This window comes from Gasterosteus aculeatus, chromosome 20, assembly GCF_964276395.1.
Source record: "Gasterosteus aculeatus chromosome 20, fGasAcu3.hap1.1, whole genome shotgun sequence".
NCBI classification, from domain to species: Eukaryota; Metazoa; Chordata; class Actinopteri; order Perciformes; family Gasterosteidae; genus Gasterosteus; species Gasterosteus aculeatus.
The window spans coordinates 8,471,823-8,498,112 of record NC_135707.1 but is presented as its reverse complement, the minus strand read 5'-3'; the positions used below and the strand labels follow the sequence as shown (position 1 = coordinate 8,498,112).

General features: G+C 44.5%; 2 protein-coding genes and 1 long non-coding RNA gene across 9 annotated transcripts; 1 reads left to right on the top strand and 2 right to left on the bottom strand.

Moving 5' to 3' along the window:
• Positions 1-214: 214 nt before the first annotated feature.
• On the bottom strand, positions 215-9,890 carry pex5 (peroxisomal biogenesis factor 5). 6 transcript variants are annotated; one of them, XM_040165742.2, is made up of 17 exons: positions 9,147-9,480; positions 7,223-7,379; positions 7,018-7,056; positions 6,741-6,858; positions 6,511-6,657; positions 5,740-5,824; positions 5,424-5,514; positions 5,009-5,131; positions 3,900-4,013; positions 3,531-3,614; positions 3,296-3,415; positions 2,947-3,090; positions 2,750-2,820; positions 2,148-2,369; positions 1,858-2,023; positions 1,587-1,744; positions 215-1,392 (listed from the first exon to the last, which is right to left on the bottom strand). In XM_040165742.2, exons 2-17 carry the CDS (start codon positions 7,334-7,336, stop codon positions 1,146-1,148), a joined length of 2,043 nt encoding a protein of 680 aa, XP_040021676.1. In that variant the 5' UTR covers positions 7,337-7,379; positions 9,147-9,480; the 3' UTR covers positions 215-1,145. The 6 variants fall into 6 exon arrangements, with proteins under 6 accessions (XP_040021676.1, XP_077951102.1, XP_040021677.1 ...); XM_078094976.1 differs by lacking the exon at positions 9,147-9,480 and adding an exon at positions 8,191-8,537; XM_040165743.2 differs by lacking the exon at positions 3,900-4,013 and having other exon boundaries at positions 9,147-9,487.
• Positions 9,891-10,554: 664 nt separating this feature from the next.
• clstn3 (calsyntenin 3) lies at positions 10,555-26,223 on the bottom strand. 2 transcript variants are annotated; one of them, XM_040165705.2, is made up of 19 exons: positions 25,616-26,223; positions 24,795-24,861; positions 22,678-22,800; positions 21,592-21,802; positions 21,204-21,412; positions 20,303-20,452; positions 19,766-19,951; positions 19,395-19,682; positions 18,882-18,994; positions 18,070-18,229; positions 17,288-17,347; positions 16,986-17,134; positions 16,005-16,153; positions 14,185-14,411; positions 13,869-14,030; positions 13,617-13,762; positions 13,370-13,505; positions 12,578-12,762; positions 10,555-12,466 (listed from the first exon to the last, which is right to left on the bottom strand). In XM_040165705.2, exons 2-19 carry the CDS (start codon positions 24,859-24,861, stop codon positions 12,305-12,307), a joined length of 2,883 nt encoding a protein of 960 aa, XP_040021639.2. In that variant the 5' UTR covers positions 25,616-26,223; the 3' UTR covers positions 10,555-12,304. The 2 variants fall into 2 exon arrangements, with proteins under 2 accessions (XP_040021639.2, XP_040021640.2); XM_040165706.2 differs by having other exon boundaries at positions 12,578-12,759.
• LOC144389608 (uncharacterized) lies at positions 19,528-22,165 on the top strand. The gene is made up of 2 exons (XR_013453743.1): positions 19,528-19,924; positions 21,637-22,165. It is a non-coding gene; the product is annotated as an uncharacterized LOC144389608 (long non-coding RNA).
• Positions 26,224-26,290: the final 67 nt, after the last annotated feature.

Sequence of the window (26,290 nt, the reverse complement as noted above, 5' to 3'; positions counted from 1 at the left end):
ACACGACCGGTGGCACACGCCAGACTTCATATATAAACAGACAGTGATATAACAGGAATTAATGATTCATTATTTTTATTCTTAAACGGTACAGCTTTAATTTGATTTAATTATATTAATATATAATTACATTAAATTAGTTTTATTTCTTCATTCATTCTTTTCAGCCTTTGGTGTCAGGCATTTTGTTCATTTCAGAAAAATGAAATAAAGATTATTGCAATCAAAGCTTTATTGCTGAATATTATATTAAACATTGCAGTCAGGATACAACTAGCCTGAACACAATTATAGTGCAACAATTATGTTACAATACACAATATGGCATATAGCATTATTTTACAACAAAGAAAATAGTTTTACAAGAGCGATATGAAAAAGAGCTTAGAGAAGGGAGGAGCCCAGAGAAATCATTGTCAATGATAGTACAATTATATGACCTTATTATCAGCGAGATACACAATTGAATCCCCCACGTGTCCCGACACGCACACGCGCACACACACACACACACACGTTGTCAGTTTACTATCCTGGTTGATAATTACAAAAAAAAATAATTAAATAATGGCTAAAAAAAGAACAGAAAAACAGGCCACTGTTGCACTTCAGATTAGTTTTTGTACTCTGGACCGGCCTAATGCCGGGAGCACTTTGGATAAAAAGCAATACTCTTTTCAATAGTAGCGTAGCTTTAATCTACTAAACCGTAGTGAGTCTACACTTCCAACCTAAACCCTGCTGTAAAGAAAGACAAGCGTAATGATAAACGTCCCACAATGCATCCATCATTATTCTTAATAGAGTACAAATTACTTCATATCTACGACAAAGGTGAACCCAGTTCTCCAGATCAACAGAGTAAGATGAAATATGAGGACTGTCAAATGTGTAAAATACAGTGAAGTGACTGTATTGTTGCTGACTGCGTCTTCCAGGGAGAGGATAATACTGCAATGTTTGATAGAAGTCATTCGACCACAAGATGAAGTCTGGGTTGGTGGGTAATTCACAGTGTCTTCCTCGTCGGTTTCTCTGGAACCGTTACTGCTGGGATTCCTCTCTCCTTCCTTCCTTCAGTCCCCGGGACATTTACCTCCCAGCAAAACACACTCGCACTCAATGAGCTCCCCCCTGGCTGATCCTCATTCTGTCCCACCGCCCACCTCTCTCTGGGAGAAGTGAGCCAGCAACGTGTCCAAGTCCCGACGGTCCGCCGCGGCGTACAGAGGGCTCTCTCCCATCATGCTGAGAGCCATGCGTAAGGTGGACCAGATGTTGTCAGACATCACGGTGGCCGCCGCACCTCCAGGTCCCCTCGCAGCTCTCGCTCCGTCCCCGGCGGCCTGGCGTTGAAGAGATAGAGCTTCTAGGAAGTGCTCTACCGCCTCTCTGATGATAAAGGAGAGGGACAGATCATTTATCATTCATCCATCCTCTCGCTGAGCCAAAGATATCAAGTCAAATTAAAAAGTAGCAGAGTTGATTTGCTGAATTTGAAGCTAACCCAGATAAACAGGGTTAACTGTTAAAAGTACCCGTTTCAAAGCAAAACATGAATCTAATAACCAAAGAATAACCCTCACCTGTGTGCCCCCAAGTTGACACAGCTGATTCCCAAGTTGTAGCGACTGCGAATGAAACCGGGCTGCAGCTCCAGAGCTCTCCTGTAGGCGGCCACGGCCTCCTCTGACCGGCTTCCGTTGGCGAGCGTGGCCCCCAACTTATTCCACAGCAGGTAGTCCTGATGGAGACAGAAGAAGAAGGAAAAAAATTTAAAAAAGAGCGCACAGAGACAAATGCAGTGTGAAGACGTACTGTAGCGCCTCCACGCCGGCTTCCACATTCAACACTAACCTGCGGTGTGACGGACAGAGCAGCGCTGAAACAGTCCACGGCCTTGTCGTACTCCCCGCTGAGGTTGAAGAGAACTCCCAGACCACACTGCAGCTGGGGGTCCACCTGGGCGGGGTCGGAGTTGGCAGCTTGCAGGAACAGTGACTGAACATCTGTAAACAAAGATCTAGGCAGGAAAACAAAGAGGCAAAGTGTTAAAAGGGATTACAATGTGTGAAAAACGCCTTTAGAAATATTGGATCTAAATGTTTAAACCTGCTATCAATGAATCCCACATGTGTAACACTCACTCTGGAAGCAGTGAGCCGAACCGCTCCTTCTCTCTTTCCTTCTCTCTGGCACCTTCCTGCCGGCTTTCACCCTCATTCTGTTCCCACACGGAGCGGTATTTGGGGTTGTGCTTCAGCCAATCACGAAGAGTCTCACAGGCCTGCCTGTGCAGCGATTCGTTAGTGAAACTGACAGCCAGCGACATCAGAGCTGTCAGGTTGTCGTTCTTCAGCTCTATACATCTGAGGAAAGAATAAAAGCAAAAAAGGACGACATGCTTCGAGTTGAGAAAGCAAATGTTGGAAATGGTCAAATGAGGCGGAACTGATAAAGCGATGAATAAGGACACCGCAATCTGAGCAGAAAGATCGCCATACAATCATATTGATAAGGAAACAGGATGGGATCTATATCCTCATTTAGATTTATCCGATTTTTATGCAACCATATCAGGTTTGTTGTGGAGGTTTTCCCAAAAAAGAAAAATGTGAAAAAATAGCTTTATATAGTAGTAGTGTCTTAAAATGTATACTTTATAAACAATGTCTACCAAATATGTATATTTAAAAAAATGAAGTGAAATTCTTAAAATAATGAGTATTTTGCAATTCCCACAGCCAACCTGCGGAGGGCGCTGATGGCGGCAAATTCCTGCTCGTTCTCTGCCTGACATGTTCCCAGATATTGCCATGCCTGCAATTTAATGAAAACAAATGCGCACACACACACCACAGCGTTATTACAACTGCCCTCTGTGGGGAGACATACGTGAGTTTCATAACAAGTAAGGAGGCTTTTTGGATGCTTTTAATGTCTCACCAGCTGGTTCTCTGGTTCTCTCTGTACGGCACTTTCAAAGAAGCGTACAGCACCGGGGATGTCTCCTGCCTCCATCCGCTTCACTCCCTCTGACAAAGGATCAGGGTTGGATAAATAGGGGTTGTCCTCTTCAAATTGATACCCCTGGGAAAAACAAAAGAAAGGCATTGAGAAATGATTTCTGTATGAACTGAACCAATATAAGATCCCGCAGAAGACAATATGTGGAAAGATGTGCACACTGTACGTCGAATCCTTCCCTGCAAGTAGAGCTTTTATGTGTAAAAACCCTCGACTCCTCAACCATGTACACTGTTCTGAGCCAGTTACCGCTACCGCAGAGCGCTACCTTGTCGTAGGACGAGCTGAGTAGTTGATCGAAGTCGGACAGCCAGGGGTGGCTCTCTGCGTCCCTCTTGGCCATCTCCTCCCACTCCTGCTGCAGCTTCTCCCAGAAGTCCACATCGCTCTGACGAAGAGACGGATGCGCGTCGTTACTTCACATTCTCATTTAACCTCTCTGTTACCACGGCTCCCATTTAATATCCAGTACGGCGTTAAGCGGTCACTGATTCTAGTCTCACCTCCACTGCAGCTTTAGCTTGTTGGAAGTCCGGCCCTGATGTGGCAAACTCATCTACCCAGGCTTCAGCAGAGTCCTGCGACACCTGAAGAACAACCAGGAGCAATGACAGCGGTTGACCTGAGAATGCACGGGCTGTCTAAAAAAACTATTTATTAGAGCGGCTGGTGGGGAGATTACGACAGTAGAGAGGAAGTGAGTGGAAAGAAAATGAACAAAGAAACACAAAAAAAAAATCTGATCACTCAACAGTAACAAAACAATAAAATGCTGAGTGAATCCTACCGTTTCTAAGTGGGAAAATACTAATCTTACTGCGTATACTGCAGCTAAAAATAAAAATAAAAACTCTCGACCACAGAGGTCCTACCTGCCTGATGACCTTGGCCCACTGCTCTGCTTGTCTAGCTTTAACTTTCTCAATCTTCTCATTCCTCTCTGGGGCTTCCAGGGGAAGACTCCCTCCCCCCGTCTCCGTCAGGAACTACGGCATTAGGCGAGGAGGGTTGGCGGTGAGGACGATGTTATAAGGAGGAGGCGATTTGTTGGGAGGTTGTTGTTTTTTTACAGGGGCGGGGTGGGCGGAGGAGGAGGAATTTAGGTGGTAGGAGGAGTAGATTGATGGCGGTTGTTAATTGAGAGAATGGCAAGCAGAGAGTTCGAGAGCACGTCAAAAGATGGGAGAAGTACATGACAGAATTACAGGGAAATTAAGTACAAAGGAGATATGATGATTAGATATTCATCAAAAATTGAGAGCTTCACACGCACAGTAGAATATGGACGCCCTTTACAGGATAAGAACAAAAACAAAAATAAATGTAGGAAAGGTAAAAAAAATGATTGAAATTGTCTTTTTATAGAAAATAACAATTGACTGTCAGAATTATTTTATGGAAAATGAGTATCAAATAGAAATCATAAGATTATCAGTAAAACACTAGATTTCTGAAAGCAAATTATTTATTAGTATGAAGAATGTTTTGCATTATTTTTAATAGAATTTATACTCTTTTTAAATTAAAAAAGTGGTTTATTTTATTTTTATTTTCTTGGAAGGAATACACAACTATTAGTTGTATAAAACTGGGACAATCTAGTAAAAATCCCAAATCTGGGATCAGCCTTTTCCTGCCTGAACTGGATGAAGTAAATACACACAACCTCAGTAAAATTAAGAAGTAAAAACGGGACAAGGGGTTAATTACCAGAGCCTGATTGTAAACAAGGCTTAATGCAGAAGAAGAGAAGCAGATTGTCATAAGAGTCCTCTCACTGCTGAACAAAATCCATCTGCAATGCTTTGCAGCGGGTGGAGCTTGTGGTTACATTAGTGGAAAATGTTTCTCTGCGTCAGATGCTGCGGTGATGAGTCACAAGGCTTCACACAGTCTATACTGTGCAAGGGCAAACCACTGTGCCTCCCCAACGTGTTCCAAGTGGCAACCAACCCCCTCCTCGGTGGGCAGTGACTCGTACCTGGTTTAGGTTGGAGGCCCAGCTCTGAGCCTCCGCGGCCTGAGCTTTATCTTTGAGCTGTTTGTCTGTTCTGCTCTCCACTGTCACACTGCCCTCGCCAATCTGCCTAATGAACCGCAGGAACTACACAACAACGGAAAAAAAAAACGAGAACAAAAAATGCATTTTACTATTACCATTCTGTCAGATGTGGACTAAAATACTGCTGGTTCCTTTCCAAACCAATAATGTTCTATGCAAACTAAGGCAATGAGCTTGAAAACAACTAAATGAAACTTAAGTCATCAGCTGTACCGATGCGCTGTTCTCCCGAGGAAGTTCTTTACAAAAAGTGTAAAAGAAAAGGCGAAAGGATATGGTGATAAGAGGAGAAGAGATCCAATGAATGAGTGACACACATGAACACGCTGCTCACCTCAGTGTTTTGTAACTTGGGGTCATCAACTTTTGAGACGAGCTCATTGGCTGTCTGCTTCAGCTCCTCCCCTGGTTGGTACTCCTTTGTCCTATCGCATTAACACGCAAATGTTAAATCAAACCGTAACAAGATCTAAGTGTAGAAGGAACAGCTTGCTTTCATTCAGCCTTTGAAGGTAGGAACAACTCAACTCAGGCTGGTGAGTCTTTTTCAACTATGTTGAAGATTAGACATCAAGAACACAAAGTTAAAAGTCTGACAAAATTAAATTCAGTTTAAGTCTCTCTCTCCTTCATTCCCTCCCTGTTCTAACCATTCCTTCTCCTGGTCTCCCAGGTCTCCCAGCCACAACTTCTCCTCCGACTGTTCCAGGTACTCTTCCGCCCAGCGACCAGGATCTGGAGCAGAGAAGTGGAAAAAAAGGAGGAAAAACACAGCGGATAGGCACATTACTAAAAAATAACACACAATTCAAAAATCTAAGGATTTACTGGAGGAAAGTTTGCTCTGATGTCAATAAAGATTGATGAAATCTGACAGAGTGATGATGATGATGACTCCAGAAACGTGTCTAGTTCACACTGCACTACTTTGGCTCTTATTTTCCGCTGTGCGACAGGTTTACGAGCTGCTGGACAAAATCCCCACATCAGAAGAATCTCTGCGTTGTTTGGCGCTTAGACACATTCCAGGTTTTGCATGCTAGATATTTGGACTTGTCGGGGGGTGCAAGACACGGGTTGAGGGAAAGAACAGGCAGAAGGGCGCCTCGCCTGCAGCCCACCACAGAGAAAAAGACTGATCTAATGGGAAATAGTTCAATAGAGAACACGTGCGCCAACGACAACATCATCAACCATGACTACGCTACGCTTGTGTAATTTCTCAGAAGGAAGATCTCATTCAAGTATCCAGAAGAAGGATTGTGTGGAGTTTGAGCCTCTGTAGTTAGTTAGTGTGTGAACAGTACAATGGTTTTGACAACTAGCAAGTTATGCAGTGTGAACTTGACTTCATTAAGCAAATTGCACATCCAGAGTCAAACACTGCGGCGCAGAAATAAACTATAACAAACTCAAACTACCTGCAGCCTCAGCAATAAATTCTTTTGTCCAATCGGCATCGGTTGCATCACCAAGCGCGAGGATTCCTGGTGCGGCAGCAGAGTCGGGACCGGAGATAAACTCCTCCGTCCAATCGCCAGAGAGGGCCAACGCTGCCACATCTGGAGCTATGGCATGGAGATATGTGGTGCTTAAAAAAAAAAAATAGTTTCTGACAAAAACAACAAAAAAACTGAATAATCAAGTGCACCTCTCTGAGGAGCTTGTCTGTAGCTCTGCTGGTCAATCTGCTGCATTTCCTCCAAAAGCTGACCCATGTCGAATGTGTGTGGGGGCCGGGGGGGGGCCTGAAGGAACTCATTCACCAGCTGCGACAAAAATGAAAACCTTATTTAACTATATTAGGTAATTGCAGCCAGTGTGCACCGGAGCTACACCCCTGTAAATTGCTTCAGAGAAAAAGAGAATAATGACATATTGTACAGTATCGTAGTCAACACAATATGTCGCAGAACGTAAGCGCTGACCTCTTCTTCAGTTGCAATTTCAATGGGAGAGGGAGGAATCTGAGAAAACAGGAAGCAAAAAACGAGGTCAGAGAACATCTGGTGACATGTCTGTTGTCCAACAGCCATTTCATGATCCAACTGAAATGTGGGTTCTTTGTAGGAATCTATTTGGCGGATAGATTTAACTATTCAAAGCATTAATGGTTATGTGCAAATTACTCACTGCAGGTGTTGAGAGGTGCCGCCATGCCCCCCCTTCCTTGGTCATGTGACTGGTCAACTTCATGAGGGGATTGGCTCCCCCACATTCTGCCTCCACCAAATCCCGCATCGCCATGGCAACACAGGGACGAGGCAAACCCAATCAGACTACCTGAGAACTGAGAAGAGAAAGAGCAGATGGATTACTCAATTTGTGTTTGGACATTCTGCAAAATATTCCACATGTGTTCAGAAAACGGTCTAAAGAATCATCTTTAGACCATTCAGACAAAGTAAATCCCTTTTTGCAGTTTCTACATCTTTAAAGTATTCAACATGTCCACACAGTACAGATGGTAACGTAACCAAAACCAGACTCCATGTGCAGTTTTCCGTGGCGTTTCCTGGCTTAGAATGAACCGTTAATAATGTGGACACGATGGCCCGGCAGGCCCTGCATATTTCCGTCAGCTGGCACGCAATTCAACAAAATGCAATTATCACCATATTGTTACATACAAAATCACAGCCGATTATTATAATAACAAGGCTGGGTATTGGAACAAAGTACTTTTTTGGTACCAATACAAGAAATGTATTATTATATTGTATTATATAAATGTATTTCTCGTTTTTCTTTTTCTTTCTTTTTTAATGTTTTAAAAAAAAAAATCTCTTAAAAGTTTTCTTTTGGGGTGGGGTGGGGGAGGACAGAGGATTTATGAGGTGTACAGATTGTAAAGCCCTTTGAGGGAAATGTGTAAGTTTTTTTTAGTCCTGCTTTTGGTTTAAGTTGTTGTGAACTTGTGTTGCCATTTACACAAATGGCTTGAAATTAAGAATTCTGCACAACTGCCTGTAAGAATTTTCAATTAATATATTGCATAAATTACTCAACATTTTGGAATCTGTATGCCCATTCATAAGATAACCACAACTGAGCCAATCAAAATGATATCGATATATACGTTTGTCCCCATGATCACTCACCTGATCCTGTAAAAGCAAAAGTATAACAAAATTCTTTATGACAAGACGTCAGTCCCAGTATTCCAGCCCTGATCAGAATAAGTATCGAGGATAGAGGACACGACGCTGCTGACCTACATCCAGGATGAAGAGACGACAAACTGTTGTACAAGCTGGCCTGCTCAACTTCTATATCCCCACAGGAGGAACACATTATGGTTACACTTTACATAATTAACTGTCAGGAACATAAATGGAATTGCACATCTTCTCCACTTCACCCTTTTCAAATGTTGAGCTACAAACAGAAATGAAGGTGGTGAAACACTACTTATCACTGACACATCTTAGGCGAACAGATTTAAGAGAAATGTATTCCTACTTATTCAAAGAGATGTACTTTATGGTGATTAGGGAGTAAGAGGTTTATACAGATATTAATACGCTCACTGTGACAGAGAGGACACCGTGACACATAATAAGCCTGCTACTGGGTGCATTAACCCTACATGTTTTGTCCCTGCACAGTCCCTATATCCCACTTTTTTTGTGAAATACTAAATTATGTTAAAGAAAAATATTCCACCGCGGACTTCTAAAAACAAACCAATGCAAGACACTGGTTGATTTTGATTGTCAAACTGCTGTCATGTGTCAAACCAGTGTACTGATATGGAGCAGCGTGATCCCATTGTTTTTGCCCGATGCTAACAGGGGCTTCAGTCAGAAACAGCATTCGCTTCGTAAATATTCCTCACATTGTCTCTTATAATACAGCACACGTGCTGCTCATTAAATGGCGAATCCAACAGACGCTCTTCTTCTTTTTTTAGAGCACTAACGGTCCGTGTGGTCTTTCAGCAGTAGCGAGTGTAGATAGCATTAGCTAACGTAAGCTAGCCGCGGCGCTGAGATCGTCTCCCGTCCAATGCGGGCAGAGAGGCGTAAATAGACGGGTAGCATGGTGTTCATCTCACCGCCGATCTGCTGCTGGAGCCCAACCGACTTGTCCCTTCTCTCCGGTCCTCTCCGGCCCGTCCTCCTCAACCGTAGCAGGTAAAAAAAAGTTGCCGCAGAGTGAAAGCAACCGCAGCGTGTTGTTCAGCGCTTGGCTTTTATTTACCTTCCTCGTCCATGACCCACGAAACCCTTCAACGATCGCTAGCATTGCGTCGTAGCGTCACGACGGGCTTCGTATTCTCAAACCGTCTTTACGCAAGGAGACGGCCCGGCTTGAACGTAACTTGACTACGTGTGTTTTACGTATATTACGCAGGAGAGTCCACGTTTGTAAACACTTATTTGTGCAGTAAAATCTAGATTTTTATTTTTATGTTCTGTACGTTGTGTATCATAGCAACTTGTGAAAGGCTTGTATGCAACAGTTGACATAAATTAAAGCCCAACAACACACGGGCCGTGGCCTCTGAGAGGAACTTAGAGTTCCTTAGAGTAAGTTATTTTTGTACATTCTGTATAAGAACTGAGCTGTCGGATAAATGTTGCAGAGTAAAATGACATTTTTTGATAAGTAGATAGTACAAAGTACAAAAAAAACGTAGTCAAAAACGATTCTTAAAAGTTTGTGTAATCGTTAGTTGTATTAGACTAGCAGAAACAGTAAAATAGTTCTAAGCTCAACCATAATAACATAAATATAGTGAGATGCATGTAATGGTAAAGTATGTTATAACATTTGTATGGAAGTAAATCTGTGTCTCAAGTGTCTGTATTTGACCCTGACGTGCAAAGAGCAGCATGATACAAAATGTTAGTTTGCAGCTGTGTCCTGAGAAGGTCAGTACAATACAAAGGTATTCTGTTCATGGCCTTGGATCATATCTTATTTGGTACGAAAGTTCTCGGATCCACGTTTCTACTTTATGTCAATTAATTATAATTTGCAACGGCCACTGAGGATGATCTTGCTGTGTGTGTGTGCTACCCTCATCTTCACCTGGGTTCTTATCTCAACTTGAATTGCAGCTTCTCGTAACTGGCACTGAGCATGTCCTTCACATGTGTATAAAGACGCGTTTTTACTGCTCGGAGACGCCATTTACACCGAACGCTGAAATATGTGCTTGTATATTCGACCTCCTGCATGCAAGCAATAGTTAGAGCCAGAGATATCTGCGGAGAATTGCTCATGTAATCTTTTTCTCTTCTAAATAAATGTTAACCTTTTGACTTTTTGAATTAATCAACGTGTTGCGATCCTTCTCATCAACCAACTTGGGGGGATCGGAGATCCCGACAATATCAATATATTGAATATTTAAAAAGTATGTGCCTTTTCCAGGGTTTTTTCATAAGAACTTGAATTTAAAAATACCGTTTTATAAAATAACTAACTACTGTAATAAAAAAAAACTCTCCCGTGGAGACGGTCATATAGTGTTTTTATTATGAATTTTGCAATGTTTTCTGACAGTTCTCAATAACAATTAGTCAGCATTATCCATGTCATCATTGTATCAATAATTATAGGTAATGTTCCAATAGTAACAGTAATAATATAAGTTATTAATCAATGCAATGTGTATTCGTTCTTAACATCACACTCAGAAACGACAGGCTTTATTTACTGACAGGTTTAGCACTGCACATTGATAGGCTACACAGACAGACACCAAGAGACACAGAGGAAGAGTGAGGGAGAGGTGAGGGAGAAAGACGGGGAGGGAGAGGGCAGGTGAGGAAAAGCACACAGTTGTACATTCATTAACCCAAATATACCGGATGGACGGAAATAGAAAAGCAATTAAAGGTTCAGTTTTGAAATGTATTAAAGATTAAATGAGTGAGACGTATCTAAGTATCACAACAATGTGCCTTCCTTTTTCAGTGATTCAGATATTGACGAGTCCTTAAATTACCACAATATTACACACAAATTAAAAGACACTCAAGCCAAAGATTATCATCCGTATCACTACTACTATTATTATTAGTATCATTATCATACTGTTATGTGATTCTGTAAAGGTGATACTTCAAATGGAAAAGGTAAATCATAATCTGCTCCCTCTCAAAATGTGCAGAAGAAGAGTGGCTGCAAGAATTACAGTAATAACGACAATATAATATTCATCATTGTATGTACAGAAAATTCATTACAATCAATACAATCAAAACTGCCCAAGCTGAGCTGACATTCTGGAAACAGCAGGGGTAGCACTATGGAGTGTGTATGTGTGTGTGTGTGTGTGTCTTTGTGTGTGATTGCGTGTGACGTCTTGCAGTTATTGTAAGAGCAGTGTGCAGTGAGTGAACCAGTGCAGTGAGAGTCATTGAGAGACATTCCAGTGGTCACTGTGGGGGGGTCGGGGGTTTTGACCGGGTTTACTGTAGAGCGTATTGCCTAAGTATCAACTTAGCGTAAATAGAGAGGTGAATGGTTGATGCTCCTCAAAACATTATTTTATCGTCAGCCTCACATTAAAATTGCTGCAGCACTAAAAATAGTCACAATACCAAAAAAAAAAAAAATACCTGCAACGTAACAGTTTTTTTTTTTAAGCTTTCAGAGTGACCTCACTGTCTTCACTCCGTGGTTAACGACGGGCGAGGAATGTGTTGAGGGACGATGCAAAGACGAAGAAAACAGCTTGTGCGAGACTTCTCGAGCCGAGTCTAATAAGCGACGTGTCGGATCAAGGATCGTGTCTACTCATCAATTCAAGGCCTGCGTGTTGCAGATTGCTCCCGTATTCATTTTGTGAAGATTTCATTCTGGGTTCAATAACAAAAGATAAGAGTACAATCGTTTTCTTTTAAAAACAAAGCCAGTGTCATTCAATCAGTATTACACTATACAGACACAAAACCACCTTGTGATTGAGAACTGGTGCACCACATACAATTTTGGTGGGGTTTGCTCAGGCGGTTAAATTACATTAAATGTATACATTGTGCCATTGAACATTTAGGTGGAGAACAACTGCCCGTTGTCGGCTATAGGTCACATATGGCGTTGAGTGTCAAGTGTTATTACAGTGACTGTGTTGTGTCTAGTGTTTGTAAGCATACATTCCTTATACTAGTAGTGTCAGCGGTTGTTGATATTAAAAGTGGTGGAGTGTGTGAGCCGGTTGGTGGTTTCCATGAGAACTGGTGCGGAGATTTGTGTGGCTCAGTAGCGGCGGGCGTTGCCGTCCCTCCCCTCCTTTTTTATAATGATTCGCTGGTCATCGCTAGCGTCTTCAGGTGACTCTGCTACCTCCTCTTCCTCCTCCTCCTCCTCCTCCCCCTCCCCCTCTGTGTCAGCAGAGATCCCCATACGGGACTCATAGGACTGGGAGAGAGAGAGAGAGAGAGAGCAATTAGTGGATGAAAACAGGAGCTCGACGGGTGCCGTCATTTCTCACCATGGCATCAATAACTCATCTGTTTGTTTGTTTTTTACCTCCATGGGGTTGACAATGATGGTGAGGGCAGAGTCGTCCCATTGGCTGGTACCCTCCTTGGCCTCGCCGCCGGCACCCTCAATGCGGCGATGGATGGAGCGAATTCGGAAAACGCCGAGGATCACCATGACAACCAGGAAACCCACACACACCATTATGATGACTGTGGCTGCTCCTGGCACTACTGTAACACAACAAGTGATGATTATGAGTGACCCAATAATCTACATCTAAACTGTAAATCAAGTGTTCTATACGTCGTCTTATTGTTGACAAATTGTTCAAATACCACAACCAGTACTACTTGTTTGTGTCCTTTTAAAGGACTTTTCAGCTGTTGGGAAATTCCACCTAGTTTCCTTTTACTTTCGTCAATGACTGATTTCATCAGAAGTTGATGAAACATTAAAAGTTTGTAACCGAATGGCCAACTTCTCATGATTTAAAGGTTTGGGTCAAATAAAACTTCGCGCCTCTTCCAGTTGTGTTAAACTTGGGGGTAATGGCTCTGGAGACGGAGGGATGTTATTCTACGAGGCGTTTTCCTGTGAAGCCGGGTGTCTTAATGAGGGGATCTATGGGGATTGACTCGCTTTGGGAGCGGCCTCACAGAGCAATTAGACGCGTGTGCTTCATCTCAGAGGTTGCTGCGTGTTGTGCGTCAGACTTCTTCCATTAAGTTTATGTTCACCTTTACTTTTACAGTGCGTATAGAGAGGCATGCGGATAGAATGAAAACCACGGGGAAGGTCACTGTAACATCGGTTCTTGACAGGGAAGGGGCATGTCACCTGAGTTGCGGTGTGGATTGGGCAGGGTGTGTCCACTCAGCTCTCCAGCGTGGTGGGAAGGGTGGAGAAACTGCTGCTGGGAGGCCAACAAATGGGATGGTTGGTACAAACTGTCCAGAGAGTGGAGGAAGTTCACCTGAGTGAAGGAGGCGAGAGAAACAGAGGAGAAAAACATGAAACAAAAACAATCCAAGTCTCGACTGAGCGCTCATGCTCCTATCCACTGTAGGCCAGCGATTCTTTTCACCTCCAGAGTCAACTCGTTGCTGGTGTATCTGCCATTCATCTCAGAGCAGGACAGGCGGAACCGCCTCTCGAAGCGGGCTGAGCCTTTGGCCAGGCGGTAGCGGACTGAGCGGAGGACGTCCTCGTACACAGAGATGGATTCGGCACCTGGAGGGAGCGCGGCACAAAAGGAAAGTTAGTAGTATGAGAACTGCAAACAAAAAGGAGAAGAGACATGACGACAAATAAGTGTATATATAGCTTTAAAATGCACCTGTGATAGCAATGTAAGCAGTAGTATTGATGATTTCCAGTCCCCTCTCTCGCACGACATCCATGTCCACCAGAAGCTCCTCCCTTTCTGGGTTTAGCTCCTCCCCCAGTGGTTGGACCTCACAGCCGTCCAAAGTGTGAGCCACAGCGTCGGACATCAGGGCTAAGAGACGATAATTTTAGGAGACAAAAGGTGTAAATTTCAAATGGTCACTTCAACTTATTTCCAAGTGGTGAGAATGGGTGGTGAGAATGATTCATATCCCAAATCTATCTAAGCTAGAAAGGGTATTTCAGTTGTTTAATATGTGACTCACCACCTCCCTCCATCACTTGTGCAGCCGTGTTGACGGCATGAGTCAGGGAACAGACAATCCGGAGCTCGGGGAAAAGGGGGACACCACGGGGACCCTCAAACTCTGGGGCAGGACGGGCCAGATGAGGGCCGACCCCAGACAGGGAGATCTGAGGGGCGTCCGGCTGGAGAACCACCAGGTATCCTTCCAGCTGCTTGTGGGACAGGCAGCTCTCCTCGTTGAAACATCTGGCGGCGACGACGGCAGCGCGCGATGCCGGTCAAGGAGACAAAGAGAGAGACAAAAAGATAAGACACTTTCCACATTTTTGGTCACCACCACTTTGGTCCAGACTGAAATACATCTGCAACTATTTGACAGTTTGCCATGAAAGTCAGTCATGGTGCCCAGATGACAAGTCCCTCTGACTTAAAGGATCCCTGAATATTACTCTCACACCACCAGACCAAACCATGCCCAGGATGGACAAACAGATCTTAATCCAGAGCAATGTCTTAATAATTATACCACTGCCGTAGGAATCTTTAGCCTGAAAATGTTAAACCATAGTTAAATTAAAATTTCCTGCCAGAATGGCAGAGCAAATCAGGCCGATGACCGGCTGCTGACATCGATTTATTTATCTGCACTATAGTTCAGCAGGCCATTTGAAAGGGGATTAAGCATGTTGTGTGTGTGTGTGTGTGTGTGTGTGTGTGTGTGTGTGTGTGTGTGTTACAGTTCCACTATCAGAGTAAGCAGCTGCTTCCATCGGCCTCTCCAGAAGGGCCTGCTGTTCAGCCATCTGGGCAACTCCTGGCCTCAAATCAGTCTAATCTTAACACACGCAATAAAACACTAGAGGGAGGAAGAAAAAAAAACAACCTCTGGGACACACCAAGTGAAAAAAAAGAATCTGCCTGTGACCTTGAATCTAAACCCCCCCCCCCCACAGAAACTCCAGGACCATCTCATGGTCCGGTAATCATTTTAATCTTATAAACACGCAACAACCGTCACAAAAGTCAGTGATGAGATAATCTGCACTGCCTGAGAGTTTGACAAGATCTGATTTGTCGGTTTTAAATACACAATGTACCAAACGGTCTGCGCGTAGACTGTACTTCCTGAGGTGAATTAATAATTCATCAGCTAAAAGTGACTGTTAAAACCGGAGAGCCAGTTTGCAGTTGTTAAGCATGGTTGAGCACTGACCCCGAAACAGAGTGCGTGTGCTTTTTATTCTCACGGCCAGGTGATTCAGAGCGCTGCACTGAGCATCAGGGACATTATTTTTGCAATACGTTTCCAGTTACATACATGTCAAATTATTTAACATAAAGCAAACCATAGAAATACAATCGAGTTGAATTAAATTTAAAAAAATGAAATGAATTTCTTAAATGTAATCGATAAAACAACTGCAGTAAAAAACAGACAGAATTAATTTAGTTTTCTCTGTCAGAGCAAAAAGCAACTTGATGGCTGAATGAACAAAGAGATAAGATATTCCTCGTTATCTCCTGCTTTCACGTATTCTCCTCTCTAATCATCCTGCCACCACAGCCTTATCACGGCCGAGGCAAGGTCCATGTTTGAAGAGTCCAATGTCAAAAGAATAAAGCAACGGCCCAGAGTCCAGAGAGAGAGAGACGCTTCAATTGAGAAGTCATCTCATTTCAAGTCGTATCATTTGTGGTGTTCAGATTTCCGGAGTGATAAATTACAATAATGATGTCCCTCTCTCCCACAGCCCGTCTCCCCGTCTTCACTGAATGACCTTCAATCAAACGTCGTATGACTACCGCTAGTTACCAGAGCGCGTGCGTGTGTTTACGTACCTGAGCGAGGTGGTTAGTTTGAGGGGCCGGACTCCGGGGGTGGCGAAGCGTAAAGAGTTGCGGTAGGTGACCTGCTGCACTGCACGGTTAAAGCTCTCGATGTCGTCTCCCTCCAGCACCAACACTGACTGGCTGGGGTTCACATGCACCTGCGTAGACAAAAGAAAAATTAAAGTTCCCATAAATTCACATGTTACGTGGCTCGAGACCAAACTGATATGTTTAACGCGGGAAAACAGGGTTAATCTCCTTTATTGTCCAATAAATTAGGCTCTTTTATACGGATTCTACACCAAGAGACATAATATTAGCTGAAGTATTGATCTGCTTTATATGTTGTTATGTTAAATGTTTATATTTTTACTGCAAGTGCTTCAAACACACCAAACCGCCACTAGAGGAGGTTAAAAACACATTTGGCAGCATTCCAAAATGAAACCACATCAAAGATAAATTACATTTGGACTTGCCCCCCTGGCAAAGCTGTTAATACATCATACGTGCATGAAATACTTGGACTATGAACCCAAAAATGAATTATTAAATTAATCTGTGAATGTATCTGCTACTTACAGATATGGAACAAGTAATGAAATAACACCTTATTTGAGGACACATATATTAGCTAGATGGGAATATACATTATAGCTACATTGGTTGGCTTGGTCATATAGTGTTTTGACTCATATTAGGTTAAAGGAGTAAAGCAGTAGTTGCTTTTTATCTTATTTTATCTTATCTTATCTTTTTGGGATTTTTTTGGGAAATTGGGATTTTTACAGCTATGACTTATTCTGCATTTTTGAAAAGTTAGTCATAATATTGTATGTTTTGTATTCTAATTCATATTTATTTTGCAATGAGCTTTCTCGGAGAAGAAAGCTCATTTCACTAATGGTGATGACGGATGTGAAGGAGCTTTAGTGTCCCTCCTCTGTTTTTTTCTACAAGGCGGCGGCCTCCGGCTCTCTGTGGCGTCACCTTCATGCCGGAGCCCAGAGTCTCCAGGTCTCCGAAGTCCAAGCCTTCCCTGCAGGCGTACAGACACTCCACCACACTGTGAGGCTCCACGCTGCCGGGACGCACCGTCACCCCCGACAGCAGGCCGTGGTAACCTCCCACATATTTCACTAAAGAAAACCCAGAGACAGTCTAGTGTGATTACAGCGGCCTCACTCATATTCTAATATGCACTTAAATTGTACATCAACACTGACGGAGCAAACGGACAGACTGCACATCCTCCCGCTGCAACTCCAACAACATGGAGACGGGGAGGTTACCTGCGTCTTTGCCCTCCGGGATGGTGTTGTTTAGGATTTCCTTCTGCTTCTCTTCGGGCTCTGCTGAGGAAAACGGAGACGGGAACAAAGGGGAACAGAAAAGGAGAATCATTAGGCCCACTGAGAAGGATACTTTAAAGAAAGAGAAAGGAAGACTCATGTTGGTCAATATCAAGAAAGAAAATAAGAAATAAATAACATAGGTAGGCAAAAATGAGAACATGCAAGCATATAATTGTAGACATTCTATGCAGCAGCAACTTCCTCTATGGATGAGAGTTTTACACTGTCAATGTGTGTGCGCGCATGTGATTTTAATGCTAAGTGACAGCCACAGTTTCCCATTTTAACCAGCAATTCTAGTCTAAGTGGCTGATAGCTGTCTGGCTCTTGTGTTGTTCTGTTATTCTGAATAATTGATAAGTCAGTTATATTATTAGCCCTCAAAGACCAAATGCATCAACCAAATTATGACTATGAGGCAAACAAGGGATTGAACGACGCGAGGGACAATGTCTCTGCAGACTTTCTGAAGGTGCCTCTGTGCCGCCATTACACACGTCAAACACGTCAGCCTGCTATCTTTGGCAACGTGGTGTGATTTTTAAGGACATTTTATGGACAAAACAGGAAGCGAACTGCATTATTGCTCCTCACAGCCTTCATGCAGAAGGATAAAAAAAGTTCTCTGCTTGCATTGATTTCTGTCAGAATCCGTCATTAAGCTAAAATTAAATACTTGTGAGTTGTGGATACAGCGAGCGTAAATTCCCATGCGTTACCCCAGGAGGCTCCAATGAACATCCTCTGGCGGGGGGCAGGGTTGGGGATGGCTCCGTTGTCGTGGATGAGAGCAGGGTCAAAGGTCACGCCGTCGACATACAACGTCACGGAGGGGAACTGGACGCTGAGTGAAAGGTGATGCCACTCGCTGTCACACACCTGTTGAGAGGTAAAACAGAGTCATCCTGAGGCTGAACAAAGGACAGAGTTAAAATATCTGTGGACGTTTGCTCTTCTAATAAATCTGAGGTGTTGTGAGATGATTAATGGGGTCAGAGAGGAGATATAACAACGCGTCGTTACATGAATTAGCTCTAGATTTTCTTACTTATCTTATTCTTGCTTATCTAACTTATTTTATTGAATAATGATGAATAAACGCATCAGCTGGAATACAAAGGGAATCGTACAGACAGAAGGGCAGAAAAGAATGAGCCGGGTAATAAGATAGCGTGGGTCAGACAAGGGATTTGACAAATCTTCTCTATATCAGCTCAGCCTTCTTTAATCCACGCTGCTTCAATCTGTCTGGGACCAGGAGCTCCAGTCAAAACAAAATCACTTCACACTACAATGTGCTGCCCGAACCGCATAGAATGTTTTTCCCATTATATTTGCTAGGGTCTCCTTTTTGAAAACTTGAAAATGCACAGAAGTACTAAGCTATCTGGTAGCTGCGTTTTATGAAATTGCTACCTGAGCCAGATGTCTGACCTTGCACAGACGGTCTATAGAATGCATTTCATTTTAATTTAAAAAGGTACAAATACAGAAGAACATCAAAGCTAAAGTGTTGCAGCTCCCTAATTACCTGCTCCAGTTTCCACAAGAACTTGACTGGCCGTGCAGCCGAGACGTCGGGCCAGTAGAAGAGAGAGAGGCGGCAGCCGTGGACGGAGAGGGAATAGTGGGAGAAGGAATCATCTGTACAGCAGAGGAGATAACTGGTGGTTAAGTGTGTCAAACGGTCTTAATCTCAGCAGGTGTTTCTTCAGACGTTAAATATGCAACGTGGTTTTATTGCCGCTTTCCCCCAGAGGGACGGTTTGGGCCAACACGCGGCTTTCTAGCGATGTCCCTACGCCCCTAAGTCCCTAAGTCATGAAGTTACAAATGTTCACACAATATTCCGCCAGGCTCAATCCAGGGTTTTTCTGTTCTCCTGGTTCTGTGCACTTGGGGTTAAGTGTCTCTCTCAAGAGCACCTTGAAACTAGTTCTTAAAGCTATAAACTGCTTTTTTTTTTGTCCAGCAGTGACTTTCTTTTTGATTCTGGGCAATTGAGTGGGTGAGAAAAAGCACACGTGTCTGTGACATGACGCACCGTTCTTGACAGTGCTGCACACAATAGTCTCCTCCTCCTTGCGACTGCCTCTGCTCTGAGTGGTGGCGGGCTGGATGTTGGCGCCGCCCCTTCGCATCCACAGCTGCAGGGTGAAGTGGTCGCCCGACAACGCAGAGACAACCGAGTCCGGCACCACGGCGACGTGGTTCGACCCGTTGAAGGAGAAGACCAGAGAGGAGTCGGAGGAGGGGAGAGTGGGCAGAGCGGAGGTCCAGTTGGCAGCAGGAGATGGAGGAGGGAGAAGATCTACTTCACCCCTAACAGCCCCTGATGACGAAAAAAGAGCGTAAACAGTTAATAGAAAGAGGATCCGGGCCGCTGCACATTCACGTAATCACACCGGAACTCACCACACAGGCGTCGCACGGATCTGTCGGAGTAGCTGTCTCTGTCACAGCCCTTCCCGATGTGGCCGGTCTGAAGCTCTACGGTGGCCTGGATGTTCCACACAGTCTCCTCACAGGTCTCCAAATGCAGGCTGGGGAACAAGGGGATGCTGCCGGACCCGGGTGTGTACTCCACACGCTTTGTCCACCCTGAAAAAAATAGTGCAATCTCAATCTGACCCTTTAGATTCAAAAAGTTGTTTTTAAATTCAGTCAATAGATTCTTATCTAATCCAATGTGAGGCGATGCACAGAATCAATGTATGGATCTAATGTAATCTACAACATTCTCATGTTGTAATTCACCGCCTTTCACTCAGGCCTATCTCTTTAAAACTCAGCTCTCAATATAAAGATACTAAAGGTGACTCATCGTAACGGCCGCCCACGCATATCTAAAAGTGATATTTTCCACAGATCAAACGTCTAAAACACATCTCTTCAACCTCTCGAGAGTTGTCTAAGCATGACAGCCAAAACAGAGACAGAGAGTCAGATTACCGATCCAACCGGGTTTGCAGGACGGCTTGACGGTGATGACAACCTGGGCATCAGCTTGTGCTCGGTTCTTTCCACAGTCAAAGGCGGTCACCCAGAATGTAAAAACGCGTTGACGCTTTGAGTCCAACGGCTCGGTGTTCTTGATGTTACCTAGGAGACGCAGAGAGAGAGAGACAAAGAAGGAAAGGACGAGGAATTATGAAACAAGAATAAACATGGCCGGAGGGGAGAAACACTGGGAGGATTCTGGTTGGGACAGAGAGAAGACAAAGTGAAAAGAAAACAGACAATGACAAGCCCAGAGTGTGTGAGGGAGGAACAAAAAGGTCTCTGTACTGGTTTTACCCCCCCCCCCCCCAAAAAAAAGAAAGGAGGTGCCAGTCCAGGACAATTCTGCAGAGTCATAATAACAAAGGGTCCTCTGCTGCTGCTGCGTCTCCCACCTCATTCAATGGAAACCATTGCAACAGAGAATTTAGGGAATCGACGAGCAGCCACCGAGTACAAAGGGATAGTATATTAAACCGAAACAGCTGCAATATTTTTACAGAGACAGAACAACACTACGCCCACACAGAGGTCTATTTTAACATTGCGTGGTTTCTACCTGCACGAGGAGTTAAGTGCGTGCAATTCGTTTTGCTCTGTCAATACGCAGACATCAATACCCCAGCAGCATCTGGTGTAGGTCCTTTTCATGTGTTGAGGGCATCCGCCGCTTAGAAATTGGACACTTAACATTGAACGTATTGATTCTACCGACGACGGGACGAGAGCAGAAAGCCCGTGAAGATAATAATATAGTGGCTGGTGTTTCTGTAGCAGAGGCAGGCCAATATTAAAAGGCCTGAGAGTCCCACACCCGCTGATTTATTGCTCTGAGCTATAAAACATATCTCACCGTCGTTGTCGATAGCAAAGGGCACATTAGGGGTGATGATGTCATAGAAGCAGATCTGGCTGTACTGCGGGGAGCAGTCGGCATCCAGAGCCTCCACGCGCACGATCCGGTCAAACAGACGTCCTTCTGGGACTGAAGCCTCGTAGCGACGCTCAACAAACACGGGGGAGAACTCATTGACGTCGTTAACACGAACATGCACGGTGGCCCTGAGGGAGGGGGGAGCAAAACAAAAGGAGAGAGAGAGAGACGAAAAGCTGTAAGAACAGGAATCTGAAATGGCTGCACGGTCTTTACGGCACTGAGCCAGAGGGAATTTAGATACAGACTTTATTTATTGTTAAAAAAACAAAATCCAATGTCTTCTGTTTGGAGGGGAATTACTAACTTGTGGGATTTCTTGCTGTTGACTCCATCGGGCCCCTCTCCGCAGTCGTAGGCCTGGATGGTGAAGCTGTGCTCGCGCTGGTTCTCGCAGTCCAGCGGCTCCTTTGACCGGACCAGGCCCTCGCCGGTGGAGCGGTCCAGAACCACAGCTTCAAACTGGACCGAGCCAGAACCCGAGGGGCCGTTATGAACCCGGAAGCCACAGATTTCCCCTGGAAGAGGAAGAAAATAACTCACAACGAAAACTAATGCATTTATATTTGAATGACTAAATGTCAGTAAATATCCAGTATATTAACATAATGCGAAATCATTTCCTTGTCTGACAAACATTAGGTTGTTTAACAAATTATATAGAATGCTGTAGTCTATATTTAACAAGTACAACATTCTACTCCCATATTTACCCTCTTTGCATCCGCTTACTGTTGAATTTAGGATTTAGATGTTACTCATTGCTCAAGCATTTCAGGTCTGGCTCGGCTTAACATTGTGTGGCAGCAAAAACAACTAACACTTAACCACAATTTTAGCCTCGAGAAAGGAAATAAAATGCGCCGATGTATAAATACTCATTATTGGATCTTGTTATTTAGTAGATTTTTGTTACCATAATAACAGGATGAGGGGGACACAAAATAAAACCCACTCTATAGCGGCTGATGTTCCCTGGCTAACAGAAATTGAAGGTTTGGAAGGTCTACGTCTGAAACAACAAATTTTCTCTTCCTTTTTGACACGAGCTCAATGAATTTCAGAGAAAATTCTATTCTATAATTGTGGACTCTGTGACTGAGTGCATTGCCTTTCATATTTAGACTGGTCTATTGGGAATGGGAGCCCTCTAAGAGCTCCAAAACATCTTTAAGAAAAGCAACGCAGTGTTTACAATCCAATCCCAAGCCTGGTGGGATCATTCATAATTTGGCCTGACCGTGTGATATTCCCTTTGTCTATATGAGTACTTCGCATGACCTATTTTTCACAATAGACAGATTTATGGAAACATCTAAACGTAGATGTGTTTTTTTTTTGCCAGGTCTGCCATCCTATCTTCTCCCGGGCCGTTTGGTGCGGTTGCCGTTACCCGCGTAGTGAAGCGGAGCATCTTTGTCCAGGGCAAAGAGGGGGGGGTTGAGCAGCACCGTGTTGTCGTTCTCCATGACAATCCCCTGGTACTCTGTCTCGATCCATGGCTTGTGCTTATTGGCTGAACGGCACAGAGAAGAGACCAAAGAGGCTTTGGGTTAAATGGAGCAATTACATGGAACCAACGGTTCTATTTTTAACACTCCATTATGGGCAAGGACATGGTGAGCATGAGTGGAAAACTACACAATACATGTCTGATGTGTGACCACAAGGACACATTTTAATCACATTCACACCCGCCCTGATTTCCCCTTATAGACGGTTTGCCTCTCGTGTCACGCGGCGCTCTACACACCTCCCTGGTTGGCAGTGTAATTAAAGCCGGTCAGATTTGACCTCATCACACACAGAGAGGTGTATTGCTCATATCAGTCAGCCAAACTGTCTTGCCAAAGGCACCGCACAATAACACTGGGGGGGGGGGGGGGCAGCCGTGTCGAAAGCAAATGCCCAAGGTTTACTGTGAATTTAACCTTTTATTGCAAATTAATTATTCATCCTTGTGGTGATATTCAGAGCGATCAAATGGCAAGTTAACGAGCAAGAAGGATGAGGATTTTACACACCAACAGAGAGCAAAAACAATAGAAGCTTTGACTGTGTTGAGTAATTGCTTTGTTGTCTTCACACAACTATTTCTCGGTTCAGAAGATGTGCTGCTTTATTTTCCTCTCATGGTAATAAAGAGAATACATCTGTTGTACTAAAAAAATGGGCTTTCTGAAACAGGTATTTTTCCCTATTTCCGGACTTTTTATTAACCAGATGATTACGTATATGTAAATCCAAAAATAAAATGATTGTTCATTGCAGTCAAAGGTACTTCAACTAAAGTAAAAGAGGCTAACACTTCTTCCACTGCGGTATTTTCTACAAAAGACATTTTTATTTTTTATTAAATAAGGCAAAGATGTATGTCCATAAATGTCCAAAAAAAGCAGCGGTACTGGAATAAAATAGGCTGAAATGGGCAAAGTCATGCTTTAAAAACAGAATGAATTGAGCCATGAATGTGACCAAACTTTTAATTTTCTGTAATTCATCCCCACACATCTGAATCAAATATTCATCCTCTCCTCTCAAGGTCTACTCCGCTATCTTCACCTCCTCCTCCATTTCCACTGTCCTTTTTTTTTTGGTAATTTATCTCCCTCCCTCTGTCCCCTCAGTTGATCTCTGCTCTCCTCCTCCTCCCCCTCTGCCCTCCTCTGCTCTATAGCATTAATCTGAGCATCAAACCCGTGGATTACATCCGGGATTACAGATTGAGAGGCATCCCATTCCATCTCTCTCCGTCTCTCCTGGCAATTTCTCATCTCTCTGTCACTCTATCGCCCCACAACTCTCGCCCACCCCTCCCTGTCTATCTCACACACACACGATATACAAACCCTCCTGTATCTTTGGCTTCACCTTTCCCTTTTCCCTCATGTCACCGGATCTCATGTTCCACCTCCCTCTCCTCATCTTCCTCCTCCTCCTCCTCCCTCCTCCTCATCGCCCTGCGTCTTTTCAGCCATGTCCTCTCCTGTCACAGCTCTGTCTTTCACAGCATTTCACTCGTCTCCCCCCTCTTCTCTGTGTTGCTCTCTGACACTCCATCTCTCCTAAAATCTCCTCGTGCTCCCTGCGTCCCTCCCTACCAGCTCCGTCTGTGACGTTTCTCCCTTCTCGCTGTCTGTTTCACTTTGCCTTCCCTCGGGATGATAATCAATTGGAACAATGATGCTGAATCAGAGCCATGGTTTTACATGATGATGAACCTGATGCAGAGGAGGAAACCGATTCGTCACCTTCTCAGGCACAGCACTGTTAAAACAGACGCGTGCACGCTGACACAAAATGTATAAAAAGACATGCATGTCTGTTACTTTAAAGAGGACACTGATATCTAATGAATACATGCAGAGCTATAAAGTAATCAGGAGCATTTCGAGGTAAAAACTGCCGTGGTCAAGCCCGAGCACCTTGACAGGTCTGAGTGCTCCCATGGCGACTTCGACCATCACTTCAATACATCACAATCAACAGTCAAAATGACGAGGAACTGACCTTTGTTGCCATCGGCAACCGAAGTCAAGCAAAGGAGGAAGAGGGAGAGAAAATGCATTCTGTCCATCTGTGGGAGGAAAGGAAAAGTAGAAGGAGGAACTGGGTGGAGGGGGGATGAAGTACATGCATCAATAACTGATCAGCTCTGACAGAGACAGGAACAGTAACGAGAGACATTGGACCAATCAGATACGGTGTTTGTGCATTAAAACACCACTCAGGTGTCATGCAACCTTTAGAGGCCTAGCAGAGACCCGACATGACAAACTCGATTTGGTGCTGCATATTGAGTCGGTATACAAACCAATACACCATCATAGCGCGTGTCTTCATAGAGAAACCTCCTATGGTGGATGCATGTATACGTGAGCGTGTAGCCTGCGCGTGTGTCACTATTAAAAAGGTAATTGTGGTTTGTTAGATTAAAACAACGCAGCCGCTGTCTTGTGGGAGTCAACTGAAAAACGAGGAGTGGTGGAGAGGGGGGGTCGGGTGGGGGTACATGCTCTCATTGACATAACAAGACACTATACGTTTTTCCCATTGCTGCAGTCCTGGATGGGCCACAGGACAACACGCTCTGCAGATCGCATTGAGAAGGAGATACAGAGCAGATGAGTCGATCACACGTTGTTCCGGCTACGCGTCCACCCGACACCATGCAGAGACGCACGCGATGCGACACTAGTCGGCCGATTCACATTACGAGCTGGGGCTCCGTTGCTGGCCGTGTTGAGAGCCCCCCCACACACACACCACCTTAGAGTCAGGAGAGGAAATGTCGCATACACGACTAGCTGAAGCTGAAGATTTGACATTACCGTGGTGAGTTGCGGTGATGCTCCCGGTTGGTACCCAGCCTCTACGCTCGCAGCATCCGCCTCTCACGCCCCTGCCGCTCGGCAGTCCCCCCACCACCCTCACCTCGCCCTCCGCAGGCTGGAAGCAGACCTCCAGGTAGAGGACACACGCACAATCTTTTACACAGCGGCTTGAAGAGATGACACGAGTGTGTGTGTGCGTGCGTTTCAGCCTGACGTGCGACTCGGTGATGAGGCGCGACGAAGATGGAGACACCGATGGATGCCCTTGTTTTTTTGGCTCTACGGAGAAGATTAAAGAAAAAAACCGGTGGGAATATCACGCTGGCGTCCCCTCCCACTCGGCGTTTTTCAACCCGCCCACACTGCGTCCTTCTCCCCCCTCCCCCCTTCTCTCTCCCTCTCCGGCCCCCACCCGCTCGGAACCAGACTGCTGCCCTGGCTGTTTTTCGCCGTCACGCGCACATCGAGGGTGACTCAACACGGCATTTCGTCCCGTCACGCTTCTCCTCAAAGCTCCGGGCTTACTTGGTGTCCAAGACCTCGCCACTGCGTAAGAATAAGAAGAAATATATATATACACACACACGCGCGGGCTCTGGCTTTCTATCGCCAGACTGCAAAATGACGTCATCCCCCCCCCTTTCGCCCGGTGCTGCGTTACACATATATAAG